We start from the raw sequence: 16,639 nt of genomic DNA, 5'->3' as shown, positions 1-16,639 counted from the left end.
CTTCTGAGTATGGAGCCTGGGGAACCTGCAGTTACCAAAGTGCCATGGTGGTGAGTGTGGCCCTGAAGCTGAGTTCCTGACTTCAATGTGCAGTCAGAGCTGTCCTGTGCCACAGAATAAAGGTAAATATAAGCATTGCAGGAGCCTGCTGCTGTCAGAACTGAAGTCTGATCATTTGGTATCTGTTATTAAATGTTTACCTACTTAGAAATTCCACACTGCATGACATTAAAGTAAGGTGTAAAGTTGTTTTTCATTTGGTTTCCTTTCACTGTTTAATCAAAGTTTCTGAGCTCAGGCTGCTTGGTTATGTGTCGTTCTCTAGAAAGTTGCTGGTAGTTGTATTTGGTATTTGTTGTTTGTACTGTAGCAGCCTGTTCCTTTCAGACTCATTCATGCAGTGAGCAAACAGCTGAGTGTTTCACACCGCTCATTTTTGTTAAGCTTAACAAGTCTGATGAGCTATCTATGGGAGTAATTGCTGCTGCATAGCATCTGAATACCTGAAAGAACACAAGTGGTACAGCACGGAATTCCCAGCCTTTTGGGATCATATCTCTGATTTCAGATGTAACAGCTCAAAAGTGATAGAGAAAGTGCACATGCAAGGTCTTCCTCTACCAGGGAGAAACTTGTGTGTGGAAAAACTTTGGGCAAAAAAAAAAAACAATTCAGAGAAGAGAGGGAGGCACAGTTCTGCCCTGGGCTTTCTATTACCATTATTATTTTGGCATTGACTTCAACATAGCCTGAATTTTGTTTAGAAAATGGAAGGGACTGAGCAACAGGAGTAATGGCCTGCATGCCAATTCCAATGGGCTTTACCCATATTGCTGACACCTTCACAATAAGGAAGAAACCATAAATCAAATTCATATTGAAATAATGATATGTGACTAAAACATTAATAATGGAATAATAGATGTATTTAATTCATATGGAAAAGAGTACAGAATAGTACTGCTGATGTTTCATAAGGACAATGATGAATTTTTTATCAGGGAACAGTCTGGTTTGCAGACTTTTCAGTTCTTACACAGAGAAGTTATGGACTTCTTCAAAATTTTCCATGTCAGTGCAACATACTCTTACATTTTTAATATCATCCTGTTTAAGGGCACCATCCCATTCCTTAACTTTATTTTTCCTTCTCTTGAAATAGATGCGTTTTCTCCATCTGAGATCTGACTATTGTAGATGGTCCCAGTATTAATATTGGTTTGGTATCATGGCAGTGTACTGGTGCTGGTATTTACCAAGTGAGAATTCCAGAAAAAAAAGCTTAGATTCCCTTCTGGGATGAAGAGGGTGTTCAAACCTTGTACAGGTCTTCAGGGGCTCTCAAAATTCCTCTTGGAAGGTCATGCTGGAGTTCAAGAAGCCCTCAGATTATTCACCACATGATTCCCTGTGAAGAAATAGCTGCAGCTGACAGAGACAAAAATACAATGCCAGTGCTTCATTCTAAACCAAGCTTTGGGCTGAGTGTGTCAGCTGGTCCCAAAGTGCATGGTTGGCTTTCATTTTTCACCTTATAAAATGAATTTAGGATGTTCTGCTGGTTTATTTAAGGTGCTTTATTTATTTCATGTGTATGCCACATCTGTATTCTTCGGTGATAATTTCACTTTTCCCTCTTATTCCTTTCTCTACCTCCATCAATTTACACTTCAGTCTGTAACCTATTATCCTGTGTTTATTCAAGTAATATACTCACTGCATTTTTCTCTTAAATAAGAATTTGGATTTTTTAGAATATGGAGCAAAGTCCCCTCAGCCTGCAGGGAAACTTTTCAGGAGAGTTCTGAGAATCCAGTTTGCTGCAGCTACTGAAAAGCCACCTGTCTTTATCCATCCTGAGACTGCCTAAACGTGTGAAGGGCATTAAAGTCTGAAAATATTAAAGGCTCTTTTTTTCACAAAGGGTATTGTTTTTTGCCAGTACATTGCATTTGATTTTGGCTTCTTGATTTTATATCACGGAGTAAAAAAATTTTTGTATCCATGCTCCTATAGCATGGATATATGTATATATTTCTATATATACTTCTTTTTATATACTCCTATATATATAACTGCTATAGGAGTGTGTGTGTATGTAAATATATGTATGTGCATATGTATGTATAGAATTGTAAATAGCTATGGACTCATCAAAAACACTATTTATTCATGTCTTTCCTGGGATTTTCAGTACAGTGGGATCTATGTCAGCTATAAAGAGTCCTTCTGAGGCTACACATTAGGAAGAATTTCTTCTCTGAAAAAGCAGTGAATTGCTGGCACAGGCTGCTCATGGAGGTGGTGGAGGCACCTACCCTGGGGGTGTTCAGGAACTGTGGATGTGGCACTGAGGGACAAGGTCAGTGGCAGTATTGGTGGGGATGGGCTGGCAGTTGGAACCTTAAAGATTCTATGAGTCTGATAATCATGACAGAATTCCATATAATTAAAAAAAAAAAATCAGTAGGATTCAGGTGGATCAAGGCTGCTTTGCTGATTAATGTGCTCTTGTTATTTTCAGTTATACCCAGAGAATGGTCTATTTAAAGATGTGAGATTTATGTTTAAATATGTTTATAATCAGAGTGGGAAAAAATGGCTCCTCTTAGAACTTCCTTAACCTTTCCAGCATTTCCTATTTGCCCTTAGATTTGTTTTTTAATTTTTTACAGTGAAAATTGTTTTAAAGCATTTCCTCATCTCTCTTAACAAAGCAGAGTGCTTGCTTTAGCAAACTATAACTTTGTCAGCAGGAGTTAATTTTAATTTCATTCACTTTATTTGGTTTGGAGCATGTTACCCTTCAGTCATTGTTGCTGTAATGCTATTTATCTTAGCACAGAGAGGACACAAAAGTCTCATGCAAAAAGACATTGCTGTTCGTAAACCTACAGAAAATGTGTAAATACAAGCATGTGTTACAAAAAGAAATAAAACATTTGCATTTGATGTAAAAGCCACATAGAATGCTTCTGGTTTCAATTATTAACCAGATTCATGGAATTATTTCTGCCAGCTTATGTAGTGGCAACTGCTACTAAAATTAATTGCGTCCAGTTTAGCAGTAGCATTTAGGAAAAGGAGTTTTATTCTTTGATTAAAAGTGAACATTTTTCAACTGAAACCGTCCTAGAATAATGAGATAACAGTGGAAGTCCCCATTCTCAGGAGTCATTCCTTTCTGAACCTTTCATAAAACCTAGCATTTATAAACAGACAGAAAAATCTGCAGGTATTGATTAGGTCACATATTTTTACGTCTGGCAAATCTGTTTCAGAATTCCAATTTTTCTTGTTCTTATAACAACAAGTAGTTTCAGCAGGGGCTCTGCATGTAAATCTCCTGTGCATAAGTGCATGGATTTTATTTTTTGTATCATTTGAGATTCAATTTCTTTGTTGTGACACTTATTACTCACTCACCAAGTCAGAATTATTCATATTGACATGATTAAAAAGATCTTATTTTGTTTGGGTATAATGGTTTCAGATTGGCAAATGAAGGGTTAATTATGATTTAAATCTTTAGGAAAGCCTTGTATAGTCAAATCATGTATGCTTGAGTTTGTTCTGAGCAAACTGCTTATCTTCTATAGATATCCAGCTGTGTCTGGTAATCCAGATAAAATCTATTTCCATTTCTTGAAATACACTTTGTTATTTTAATTCTGTTATAATTTTACTATTAATGAAACACAAGTGAAAGAATAGGATCTGTGTGCAGTAGGAGCTCAAGAAAACTTAAAAGTGGACTGGGCTCAAGATATCGAAGTACTGAGCAGTTTTATCTTTAAAAAAATCCAGCTTGGTGGGGGTGTACTGACATCTGATTACTTCATCCAAGTATTTACATTACTCATGTCATCTTGAAACTATTGAAAGAAGTTAACTAAGCCGTTTACAATTGGAAAATCCAAGAGCTGGTGGAAACTTCTCAAACGCATCAGAAAAAAATGGAAAATCAATTTTGTCAAACTATTTTTTTTTTTTCGTTGAATATATTACAGAGTTATAACAAACTTCTGTAGCTTTTTATAGACTACTAAAGAATAAGCACCCTGAAGTAGAGGTGCAATCACAGCAGGAATACTGTGACATGCCTGCTGACTCCCTCTTTCTGGCAGACAGCAAGAGTAACTAACCAGCAAGATCCACTAACCATGGCTGGAAAGTTCAAGGAATTCATAGAAAAGCTTATTGCAAAAGAACCCCAGCTAGTTATGTGCTCTCTCACATCTGTGTAAATACATAAGTTTACAGCTATGTGAATACGTAGGTTTACAACTGGTAGCTTAACTCAGCTGGCAGCTCAGATGTTGATACTGGGGTTGGACAAAGCAATGGGCAGCCAACCCGTGGCCAGGCAGGGCCCGCAGGTACAGCCGTTGGCCCTCTGGGCCCCAACGGCTCTCTAGTAACTGGAGAAGGAACAGCAGAGGGGTGAGGGCTGCCATCACCCCTTACAGCTCTGCAGACCCTGCCCATCCCACACAGGTGCCCTTGGTCGGACATCACAGCCATGGAGATGGTGAGCAAGGCCAGGGTTCCCAATGACCATGTGTTTTTCTGTTGGTAAACCTGACCCAGTCTGGGTAGCCTGTTTCACCTCAGTCTTTGCTGTGCTAAAATATGCTCGTGATCCACTGGCTATGCATTAGTTCATTAAGATGCAGTAACTGTTTTACGTGTATGAATCTTAAAGGTGGGGTTGGATGTTCAGCCTCATCTTTATTCAGCTTCCAGCACACTATTTTATTAGCACTTATGTTTATATTTTGATGTGCATGGGCTCTAAGGTATCTATCTGTAACATGGGTTGGGACTAACAAATCCTATGTTTCCCTATGTTAATATCCACAACTGTTCCCACGCTACTTGATTTCTGTTGGTGCCTGCAGGTCTTCTCCAGTGTGAAGTTCACTTTAAGGGCACAGCGCAGAAACGGTCATTATTGCAGATATCATTTAGTTGATGTTTTCTTACTGTTAGGACAAAGGATACCAACCACAGATGGATGGGCAAAACAGAATGCTGAAAGAACAGTTAGAGTCTCGTCTCCGTTTTGAAGCAGAGAGGTCAGAGGTGCTGCTTATGGCAAAATGCAGATGTATCTTGTGTGGGCTGCCAGGCATCAGGACAAAGGGCAGCAGTGAACTGGTGAGAATGGGCATGTTTGCAACAACATCAGCATTGAATTACTGTTTACAGAACAGATTTTGTTTTCTGATGCACTTTGGGGCATATTGAGGTGTTTTGTAAGATAGAAAAAAGTAAAATCTTTTGAATTCGTTCATGACTTGTTACCCTCTGTCTCTTCAAAGCAGACTTAGCAGATAGCTTCACCTTACTAAATTACTCCTACCAAATATGCTACTACATAAGTCATTATTAAAATACTTCTCACAGCAGTAAACTGTAGCTGTCAAATTTGAAGCAGAGGCATTGCATGATGACTCATTTTATCCTAGATTTTTTTTTTATACGGTCCAAAGTGTTTATCCAAGTCATTCCTGTAATGTAGCAAAGTTCTGTTGCACAAGGGTGAAGTCAATATGCAAACAGAAGTCAGTCCTCTATGTTTTATATATGTTAACCTACTACTCCATCTATAATGCCAGTAAATTAATCTAATTTCCATGATTAATGGCAATCTGTTCACTGAATGTTTGGCACAAGTTTCCTGCAAAACTATGGTTCCTTGTTCTAAATTTAAAATCTGTTTTTTTCTTTTTCTGAAGGTTGTAACTATTTCAGGCTTGGGCTGATGGAAAAAGAAGTATTAACATGTGACTTTGTATGAAAACATTAGATACTAATTTTAGTGCTTTGCGTATCGTTATTTTTAAGCTATTTATCAGGATTCTTTTTTATAAGTAATTTTCACGCACATAAAATGTTATATATTTTAAGAAATGTTCTTTAATGAAAGCTGAGTTAGGGTATCCTTTAACTTTTGAAAACATTTTGCGTAGTTTTTAGATAAATTTATTCTTTGTTGTTTTGGGGAGTATAACACGTGAGCCCTTACTCAGTAGTTATACACTGGTGTTCTTTGCTCCCAGCCATCTCCAGTAGAGAAGTACTCCGTTCTTCACACGGCAGTTTATAGAGCAACAACAGAAACAAACCACACAGCAGAAATAAATGAAGAAGGTGGTGTGTGTTCTAGTAAAGTGTATGTAAACTCATATTTCTCTCTTTGTGATAAGTTTTGGTTCTCTGCTAGTTGAAATATGAAACAGCAATGGACTGACTTGTGTGACTGCTTCCCTGTGAGTTCTGTGAAGCCTGGATTAACACTCTGGTATAACCGTTATAATTTTGACTGATTGTAATAGAGACCTATCTTCTTTATGTCCATGAAAATCTGGACAAGTGCAGGCAAATCATTATAAAAGAAATAGAGATTAGTTGCATTGTACTTTTTGATTCTAGTAAAATGGGAAATTTACAAGAACTATTCTTATATACTGTGTTACTTTCACCTGTCTATGTAAAAGTGCACAAAGATGAGTATACTTCGGATTTAATGGTAGCATCCATAAATACTGGATTCTGGATGTTTGGGGCTGCAGCTTTGCTGTATACGAGTCAAACTCGTGAAGAGCAGGCTCATTGTTTCTTCCCTTTCTGAATCTCCCAGTGCTGTCCTTCTCAACAGCTACACAGAGCAGAAAGCTTTAGAAGCCTGTAATCCCCTGACCTCTGGCGTGGGCCGTCTTTTGGTTTCCTTTTCCTTTTTGTACAGGTGGTAAGAAAGGAAAGCAGTTTTCCCATGTTGAAGAGACAGGAATGCCTTCTTACATGCAAACCTCCATTCCTGAATTTTGTGGGTTGGATTAAAGCCACAGTCAGGTTGTTTTTATCCTTGGGGTAATTTTATGCATTGGTTTCTTCACAGTGGATTTTGGACAAATTGATCACTTGCCTCTAACATCTGATGGGAGATGTCGAGGTCTGGAGAACATCTTTAATTTTGATGTCACCCTCACTGTATATTTTATAACAATAAACTTCTAAATTTGTACCAAAGGACAGCTGCACTTTAATCATAAATGCATACTATGATACAAGTAATAGTTTAGTTGATTTTTCTATTTTACCGTATGACTGGATCTTCGGGGTTTTTTCCCCTTACATTTGCTTGTTTTTAGACTCTCAAAAAAACATGAGGAAAGAGAAGAATCTGTTTGTCAGCCCACGGGAGGGTCTGACCATGAGGCAATGGAGCTGAAGAGGAGCATAGTGAAAGTGGCATCCACAACCTCCGAGGACAATAGCGGTACATCACCTTCTTCAACTCTATATGGTAAAGTCCATAAAATGACAGAAACGTGCAGTAGTAATAAGTATGACTTTCTTTCCTTATCGTTATAAATATGTCAAAACAGTCTTGCAAATGCTGGCATCTTTAAAAAAGAAAAAAATAAAGTAAAAATGGGATAGTGAGGATGGAACACAGACTTTACCTCTGTTTGGCAACTGCAAAGTGCATGAGTATGTGTTACTGTGTTTTTAAACAATTACAGTTATCCACACTTCTTTTCAGTCTAGATTAATCTATTCCAAGCTTCTTTAAATGAGAAAGCCATGTAATGGTTCTTGAATAGGCTTTTCCCCCTGGATATGGCTGTTTCTCATTTCTTCCTGTGATCACATTGGATTCTCTTGAACCATGAAGTGAGATCAACTTTCTAAAACGCAAAATCATAATTGATGGAAGTTGTAAGTATGGGGAAATGAAACTGCACGCAAAAACTTGCTCTTCAAATGTCATCACAAGTTTCAAACTGACTGCAGCTGGCCAAAGGGATCTCTGGAGCCAGCTGGTCTGGTCCTACCCCTGCTCATTCAGGACCACCAGGTGGATTATGTAGATTCAATTTCAGAATGGATAAAAAGCATTTCTAGTAATAAACAGAGCCAAAGCCCTTCTCATCTGGCACATGATGAAAGTGGATGTCTCACCTCATGGAATACAAAAATAAGCATTACACTTCTTATCCAACCATACTGAAGTACCTGATGCCGATTTATGATATTTTGTATATTTTTATTGTGTTTTCAACAAAAATAGTGTCTTGTGTGTGTATGTCTCTGTAAAAATAATATTAAGACTGTCATGTATTTTGAGTGGTAGTAGAAGTTGTAGAGATGTAAATTTATAGCAAGCTTAATTTGAATTAAATAATTATTGTGCATAGTGATCTGCTTTCAAGGCATAATATTTTCCTTTTTAATGTGTTGTTTGCAGATAGAAGGACTGAAATACAGAAGTCTGTTTTGGAACCAAGTTGCCTTAAAAAGGTTTGTGAGCAGCCAAATGTTGAATGTTCTCTGAAGAAGCCTATAAGAGCAAAAGTTTATTCATATGATGAAACAGGTATGCAGGTGGTAGCCCCGTGGGGATGACTGTGCTCATAGTTGTGTGTCCATTTCTGTCAGATTTCCATTGATATAATAAAGAATATATGCAACTGCTACTCCCTTTCCTCATCCTTCGGCACTTAGAGTAAAAGTATGTGTGCAGGGGAAAGTCTGACAACTTCATCTTCCATATTCACCACATTTTTCATAACTGATTTTGTACTGTAAGTTGTTTCTGTGCAGTACTTTAATACTTAAAGTTGTTTATAATTGATATTTAGCAACATTTTAAAAATTACTTTAAATAAAAGATTCTCAAAGAGTAGTAGGTGTGTTTTCCTCCTTATCTTCCAAGATGATCATGGAGAAAAATAGATTTTGAACATTGCTTCTCTGTTAATCTTTGTTGCTGATTCTGAAAACTGGGAGGGAGGGACTGGTACCACAAGTGGATATATATATTTTTTTCTTCTTTTTTTTTGCTAACTTTTTTCTCTTTAGACTTAAGTAAAACCTTTGGGCAGTAAGTCAGATTTTTTTTTTTTTTAGTGAGTACTTTGAATTTTGCTGTGTAAAATACACCAAATATTAGTGTAAAATCACTGGAAAATGAAATTACTTTGAAGTCAGTTGAACTGCTGTTCTTCAATTACAGCAAAATACGTTTGGAATATATAACAACTTGTTATTTTTTTTTGAGAGAGACTTTCTGAGACGTGTTTTCAGCATCTTTCACCTTATTTTGAACGTCATTACGCTGATGCTCCATATTTATTATATGCATTGAATCAAAAGGCTTTATATTTAAGGGCAAAAGAAATTACTATTTTTCTTTGCTTTTCTTGATGTACCAGAGCCAACTGATGATGACATTATAATGCACATTTTGAGGCTTCGTGGCAAACTTGGCTGGCAAACAAAGTTACCATCCTGCGAGCATTTAGCTAGAGAGGCTGATGTGGCCAGGCTTCAGAAGTTCGCACTTACGGTGATTTTTGCTTTCCCTTCTCCACATCCTATGGAACTGCACATTCCAGAAATGGCATTGGTTACATATCTAAAAGACTTATCTCCTGGAAGTTTTTCCCCTCTGAAAACAATACATTTTGCCTTAGAGCCTTACATCCTCTGGATGCATAGCGGTTACGGGAACTTAGCACTTAGCCAGTGCTTCCCATGGCTCAGATCTCTTAGCATTAAGTAGAACTGTGGCCATGCCTGTCCTGATCAGACACACCAAGCATCAGGCCTATGAGTGAGACTGGGCCTTCTGCTCTTCCTGTGGCCAAACAGGCACCTCCTGTGTTCTCTTATTTGTTGCATTCAAAGACAAACACATATGCTGTATTTATAGGTGGAGAAAGATAACATGGAGTAGTGAAATTACAGAAAAGTTTCATCAAGTTTGGATTTAAAAATTTGCAGTATGCTAATAGGATCCCATGAGACTGTTTTCTCAACAAGAAAAAGTAACATTTAGCTTGCAGTTGGAAGAACTGAGAAATAATTGTTATGAGTATAAATAATAGAATTCAAAAAGTGATGATAATAGCATGGCTTTCTGGTCAATTCTGTGTTGTTTATTATTAGAAGAATCGAGTACCTTTTCTTCTCATGTTATAATCTGGAGACGTACAGCTTGTCGTCATGAAAAAATGAATTATGTATGTACTTATAAATAATTTTATCTTTTGACAGAGACCTTTATTGCCAAGAGATAGTGGTGAATATATGTATTGTCTTCAAAAATACAAAAACAATCTTCGAGTTCCCTACAACCCATACAATTTACAGGCTGTCTCTACAAATACAGCTATGCACAGCAAAGAATATTGGACTATTACAGCATCATTCGTGTCTAAGGTAATGGATTGTACAAAAATAAACTGGAGATTTCCATAGAAAGAACATTTTGCTTTTCATTTATTACCGAATCCCAGTTATGTTGCCTTCTTCATTGAATAGATTGCCAGTCCCTCCTAAAGATGAGCCTTCTGCTGGCTTTGGGCTTAACATTGATGATCCTTTTACTCATTTTTCTTTTATTCTTTGTGTTGTGAATAGGCAAGTTCTCTGTGACTTACTGATTGGTTTTTCTTTAGTTTTGTCAACGTTTCCATAAGTAACCAGCTAAGCGTAACCACCAAAACAAAGAAACAAAATACTGAAGTATATTCTCCTCACAGAGTGAGCTTTCATGGTTGTGTAAACCTATATAAGCCTTCAGATAGCCTGGGCTCTAAGCTGCCCTCTCCATTGCATTGGCATTGATGATTTCTTGGTGACTAGATTGGATAATCTCAATCACTTAGCTGAAAGTGAAGTAAAATACTTTATATATGTGTATTCATTTTGTTTGCCATGTTAATTTTCAGTCAGATCAGAGAGCTAATTCATCTCACCAGGAGTGCAGACTACTGATATGCGTAAAAGAAACACTAAAAATAATATCCTTTAAGAATATGATCACCACATTGCATGAGGTTTCATCAGTTCTTAAATGTTTCTGTAAAGAGGGAAACTGGATTTCTTCCTCAGTTTTCAATCCCTTGTTCTCCTAAGCATCAGCGAAGTTTAGAAGAAGTATGACACCAACCTTGCATGGAAGAAGTGATAATTGCATAATTTGCATAATGTACATAATTGGATTGTTGCTGGCTGCTAAAGTTAAACTTTTAGATGATACATTATTTGAATGTCAGACAATTACAGGCACAGCTTAGAAACAGATGCAATTACTTGAGTCAAAATGGGGGAGATGTATTTGCTACCAGTGGATGTACTGAGCTTTTATAAAACTGGATTGGAAGAAGGGCGTAAATGTTGGCAACCTGTCTGGGAAAACAAGGCTGCAAACTTATTTCTTTGCCTTCGGGATGCCTGCTATAGTACGTAAATTTGAAATATGATGTTGATTTAAAGGCAAAGCTATTTGTTCCAAAGTCTTGTAATAAAAGATCAATTGCTTGCTTTGGCTAAACCAGAGAATGATTCATTCTAAACAATTATTTAGCACTTAGTACCCAATTTTCCCTTTCTTATGCTCCTATAATGAAGAGATATACTCCATAATGATGATAATGAAAATTCCTATATAAGGGCATCTCTCCATTGCCAGTTTACTGCATTTGTGCCAGCCAGACACTAGTCCATAACTGGAAAAGGAAATAAACTAATTTACGATTTTGAAATTTTATGTCCCTTTGTACGGGAGTGAACATTCTCTCTGGAGAATGAAAATCTGATTGCTTAGCATGTTATTACTTTAAGATGCTTTTTTCCTACCTGAAAGATAGGGGAAAGGTTAACGAAAGTTTTTTGGGGAGTTTGCTGACAAATGGCAGCATGTTGAGCATCCTTCAGGTGAATACAGCTGCCCATGCTGTATTGGAAATATTTCCAAAAGGCTTTTATTCTCTTTTCATCTTATTCAGTATTGTTTGTGTTGCCACTGCCAAGGTCATCAGTACTTCTGTCCTACGTATGTGATAACGAAGATTCAGAAAACACTGAATTATTTTAACAAGCAGCTGTGTAACATTTCTTTTTCCTTTTTCTCTTCCCACCCCAGTTTCATGTAAACCAGAAATTAGGAGAAATGGAGGCCACACCAGTACCACAATGGCTGCGTGAAAGACATCTGTATTACAGGTTACTCAACTTGAACTTATTTTCCAATTTCAGGTAAGAGAATAAGAAAAGAATAATTGAAGTTAACCAGTTCCATTAATAATGTTACTTGTCTCTGTATGATGAAATGCCAGCTTAATAGTGTGTTAAGTCCTGCATTGGCATTTTCAATAATTTAAAGAGTACTCAAAATACGGAATGAACCAAAAATTCTCTTGCTTTTTGTTATTTTTTTGTTTTTTCCTTGCTTATGTAACGCTAGAAAAAGTAAGAACATCTCTGGTTCTACTTTCTATATATATGTTAAATTTTAAGAGGAAAGTTAATTCTTTCATTCCCTACCTTTCACATTACATAGAATGTATGAGATAGCAGATACCGTTCACCTTGTATAGAATGTATTCGAGCAGAGCATATGGTGTAAAATAGAAGAAAACATTTACTTGTAAAGTTTTCAGATTCCTTTGATCAGCTGTTTTGGAAACCGGTGAAAATGTGGTAATTGAAGTTTATCTTCCTGCAGAAACTTGTATTAATAATCCACTTCTTAAGTGTTTGTTTCACTATTATTCCCTTTTAATGGCAGATACTTGTTTCTGATTTATTTTTGGCTTTCATCTAAGCAACATTACTGAAAGTTATTCAGTTTTGGTTCTTTGACCGTGTGTCTCGTGTGCAATTTGCGCACACAAGTTTTTGCATGTGCATCAGTCATTGCAATGAAGGCATCACATCTCTCACTCCTTGTTTGAAAATGCATTTTAGTTTTGCCAGAGCACATTTCACATTTAAAAACCGACCAAATAATCATGACCTTATTTCATTACGTATATTATTAACTGGAGAATTAAGGATGGTACAATAGGAATGTTTGGAAGACTGGTAAGATTTAAAAGCTGTCTACCCATGGAAGCTGGAACTATAATGAACACATTCTGCCTCTTCTGTCTCTGCTATATCAGGCACAGTTAGCTTGAATGTTCTGCCTCGTTACTGGCAATGGCAGAATGATGTTTATGGTGTAGAAAATTACCTTTGCAGTTATGGTATTTTAGTATGGCATATTAGTACTTGGGTTAATACCAGCTAACACTTGTGTCTTAGTGTACTTTGCATTTTGCAAGAACAGTAGGCTTTAGCTACACATTAAATGTCTCCATTAAGGTATTTGGAGAGGTGAGGAGGCAATGTTAAAAGGCAGAAAATGGCTGCCTACGTTTGCATCTGTCTTCCAACAGTGTTAAGTGCTGTTAATGAGCTGTTGTGGCAGCAGTTGTGACGGTCTGCAAACTTTGCATGCATAAATAACTATTTCCGTTGCTTCTAGAATGAAGAAATTCTTTCTGCACTGGAAAATCAATGCTGGAAGAAGCAAGGTGAACAGGAGCAAATCAGCCTGAATGCAGGTGGTTGTGCATGTGAAAAGAATTAAAGAATCCTCTGATGCACACTTAATCAATGTGTATCTTCTTTTCCTTAAATGCTTGATGTAGCAAAAAAACCCCAACATTATAAACATGCTAGAGTACCTGCTGATAACAGCATCAAAGACTTGCTCTAGTATTTTTTTTTTAATTAAACTTTTATGCTGTGAAGGAGCCTGGAATTTTAATCTGGAGAAAAATGTGCTTTAAAGTGATGTTTGGCTAGTGCCTTGTAGGATTCTGAACTTGATTTTCAGCAATAGAAAATAATAATTACTAGGTTGTTCTTTAGTAAAATGAGAGTGAATGCACCAAATCTATGCTGAATATGGAGTGAATGATGGAATTCCATCCATATATTAAGTGAGTAAACAAAACCCTTTCTCTTTAAGACTACACCTTTTCTCTTTAAGACTTCTATTACTGGTGTATAAATGATACTTGTATTGTGTTTGCTGATGAAAAAGACATTATTTATTCTTCACATGAGATTTTTTTTTCCCCCTTTTCATGAAAATGTACCCTCTAGTTAGAATTATTCTCATAACTTTTTAATTAGTCCTTGTCTTGTGAAGAGACTTTTTCTGGAGCTTATATCAATATGATAAAGTTTGTGCTAAGAGCACATGCATTCAATCTTTCACTCATATGCCAAGCAGGGACCTGAAAAGGGCTGATGTCCTTTCTCTTCCATTAGAACTGTGAAGTGGGAAAGATATAGACCATCAAGTAGTACTTTGTCAAAATTTAAAGCTATTGAGATGGGAAAGGTACTGGAATAAATAGGAGATATAAGAACATAATACCTAAGAGCAGCTGTTTATGGAATGAATCAATAAAAACAACATATGATGAGTTGTCTTCTGAAAAAAAACATCATATTTTCTCTTTGCTTTGCATTAGTCAGACTTGTTTGTTAATGCATACATTAATACTGATACTTTCCCTAAAAGCAGAATATTCATTGGTAGAAGTTCATCAACATTCAACACTTTAAGTGATTTAACTATGGAATATTCTTAGTATGTTTTGTCAAAATCAGCTTTGTCTAATTCAAAGGAGATGTCCTCTGAGATGTTTTTCTATCCTGAGATCATACAACCTTAAACAGTAACCTATAGGTAGTCCAGAAAGTGGTCAAAGCTCTCCAAACTTCAGCATTTGATTAAATTTGTGAGTTAGATGTTCCCATAAATATAAAGATGGTGAAAGAGAGTGCAGTCCCTACAGAGCCCATAGATCTGTTGTGTTGAATTTTTGGTTTTGTTTGCATTCCTATGTATAGTGCTGCTTATATGATGGCATTTATTGGTCCTTCACACAGGTAGCCTTGAGCAGAAGACTTTTTCAAAAGGAAATCACAGTGCAACTTCTATCTTGGCTACTCAGTTTGTTTATGCACTGGGTTATTCCCCTTCAAGGGTTCTGTTGGTTTAGATCCCTACACGTTAAGAAAAGGAATTTAGAAGTTATTCGGCTGGATTTGTTCTGACTGTTAGTATTTCTTAAATGTGATGTCAAGGGAAAGCTCTTTGAAGACCATTCATGCAATAAGTAACTTTGGTTAAGCTATTCAGTACATCAGAGTCATTAAAAGCTGAGTTTCAAAGGACTATAGTGAAACACAAACCTGCTTGAACCACACATTGGCTGTTGGCTCTCCTTTCTGACTCCTACAGAAAAGTGTAAGCACTACTTCACACATACATAAAAAAGGGAAAAAAAAGTCTGTTTTGACCATATAATGGCTTTATTATCAAAAATAAGAAGTTTTGATTGTAGACCACTCACATAGGAGATCTGCCCATTACAGTACTCCTTTTTTAGGTGCATATTCACCCACAGACCTTGAATGTAAGATCTTATTCTCAGGAGCATTTTCTGGAGACACCCTCCCTTGAATTACCTCAATGCCTTCAACCAAATGCACAGCGTCATCTCACAGGTCCTTCCTGGGACTCAGTGCAAACTATTTTAACGGTGTCATTATGAAGCAGTTATCAATTAACTTAAGACACATTTGGCATCATTTTGTTATGTCTATATCCTCAGGTTTTGAATTACTCAGTGTGTCCCTGAAGGAGTTCAAGAACCATATGAATGTGGCAATGAGGACCATGGATTGGTGGGCAACGTTGGTAGGGATGGGTTAGGGTTGGACAGGATGGTCTTGGAGGTCTTTTCCCATCTTTATTGATTCTATGATTCATGCTATTCATTTTACTTATGTATCAATATATATTTAAATATATACATTTGTCCTCAATTTTTTTAGTAGTTCTTTTCCAGCTTAGATTATACCATTTTGGCAGTACTGACATTTGTCAGTATTTCCTTAGCCTTGACATAAAATAGTGCAGTATTCTGGAAGAGACGATGAGCTAGAAGGAAAACTGCCTAAAATCATGACTCCCATCAGGAAATACTTCTGGGAGTAGACTGTGCATGTGTCGAAAGACAAAGAGATGTGACTTAAGTGGCAACTGTAGAAGAATAATTTCAGCAAGTCTATATTTAAGCCCCAGAGGTATGTGCACAGTTATATAAAACAAAGCAGTGTCTGTCCTGATAAGTTAACACTATAATAACAGAACATTGAGGGGAAACTTGAAGGTAAAGTAATACTGAATATGTTTCGTTTAAGCAGGCTTTAAAATATTTTTAAATGTTTGTGCAATATAACAAGTTGAACTTTCTTATGTAAGAAAATAATTTGGTGCTCTTTGCAGTAGTATCTTTTTGATAATGCTGTTTTTCAGAGCTGCAGTAATTTAGAGCATTTAAGTAATTGCCTGAAATTGAGCTGCTTGTTCCATCTCATCTTACGTATGACTGAGCATGCTTCAGGAACACTGCAATTGCAAGTGTGTTAAGGTAATCTTTACCCCATCAAAATCCTAACGTTTCTAAGTAAGCATTTGGTTGCTCTTAAGAGTTAGGCATTTTCATTGTACAGAATAAAATTTGCAGTTTTTGCTCTCTTGATGTTAAATCTGCAGATGGTGAGTCTTCTGTCTCTTCCTAGCTCAATGTCCCAAGTGTAATCCTGCAGCAGACAGTTTGTATTATTATTTTAGAATGACTGATAATATTTAAATTGAGAACATCAGAATCAACAACAGAAAAAGAAATCTCTTTGAAAGATTTCAATACCATTCCAAGTAAGTATGCAAATAAAATGAAATAAGTTGTAGGAACAAATGCTACAAAATACA

The 16,639-nt window shown here is 36.6% G+C and overlaps 1 protein-coding gene and 1 long non-coding RNA gene across 3 annotated transcripts; both read left to right on the top strand.

Annotated features, from left to right (window-relative positions):
• Positions 1–4,382: 4,382 nt before the first annotated feature.
• DNAH14 (dynein axonemal heavy chain 14) lies at positions 4,383–13,482 on the top strand. Of its 2 annotated transcripts, none has more exons than XM_031599781.2 (9): positions 4,383–4,531; positions 4,993–5,160; positions 6,066–6,178; positions 7,158–7,285; positions 8,258–8,386; positions 9,225–9,358; positions 10,069–10,233; positions 11,942–12,054; positions 13,328–13,482. In XM_031599781.2, exons 1-9 carry the CDS (start codon positions 4,523–4,525, stop codon positions 13,398–13,400), a joined length of 1,032 nt encoding a protein of 343 aa, XP_031455641.2. In that variant the 5' UTR covers positions 4,383–4,522; the 3' UTR covers positions 13,401–13,482. The 2 variants fall into 2 exon arrangements, with proteins under 2 accessions (XP_031455641.2, XP_031455632.2); XM_031599772.2 differs by having other exon boundaries at positions 4,384–4,531; positions 7,158–7,312; positions 13,328–13,477.
• Positions 13,483–15,216: 1,734 nt separating this feature from the next.
• Positions 15,217–16,526, top strand: LOC149918870 (uncharacterized). Its single transcript, XR_016464623.1, has 3 exons — positions 15,217–15,562; positions 16,184–16,298; positions 16,424–16,526. It is a non-coding gene; the product is annotated as an uncharacterized LOC149918870 (long non-coding RNA).
• Positions 16,527–16,639: the final 113 nt, after the last annotated feature.

This window comes from Phasianus colchicus, chromosome 2 (genome assembly GCF_987193195.1).
Source record: "Phasianus colchicus chromosome 2, bPhaCol1.hap1.1, whole genome shotgun sequence".
NCBI classification, from domain to species: Eukaryota; Metazoa; Chordata; class Aves; order Galliformes; family Phasianidae; genus Phasianus; species Phasianus colchicus.
This window is presented reverse-complemented; position numbering and strand designations above follow the sequence as displayed.

Bases quoted from the DNA above. Each gene is read 5' to 3' on its own strand.
- DNAH14 (XM_031599772.2), top strand. The intron at 5,161-6,065 runs GTGAGAATGGGC...CTTTGCTCCCAG, and splicing joins CAAAGGGCAGCAGTGAACTG to CCATCTCCAGTAGAGAAGTA. The intron at 7,313-8,257 runs GTAAAGTCCATA...TGTTGTTTGCAG, and splicing joins ACCTTCTTCAACTCTATATG to ATAGAAGGACTGAAATACAG.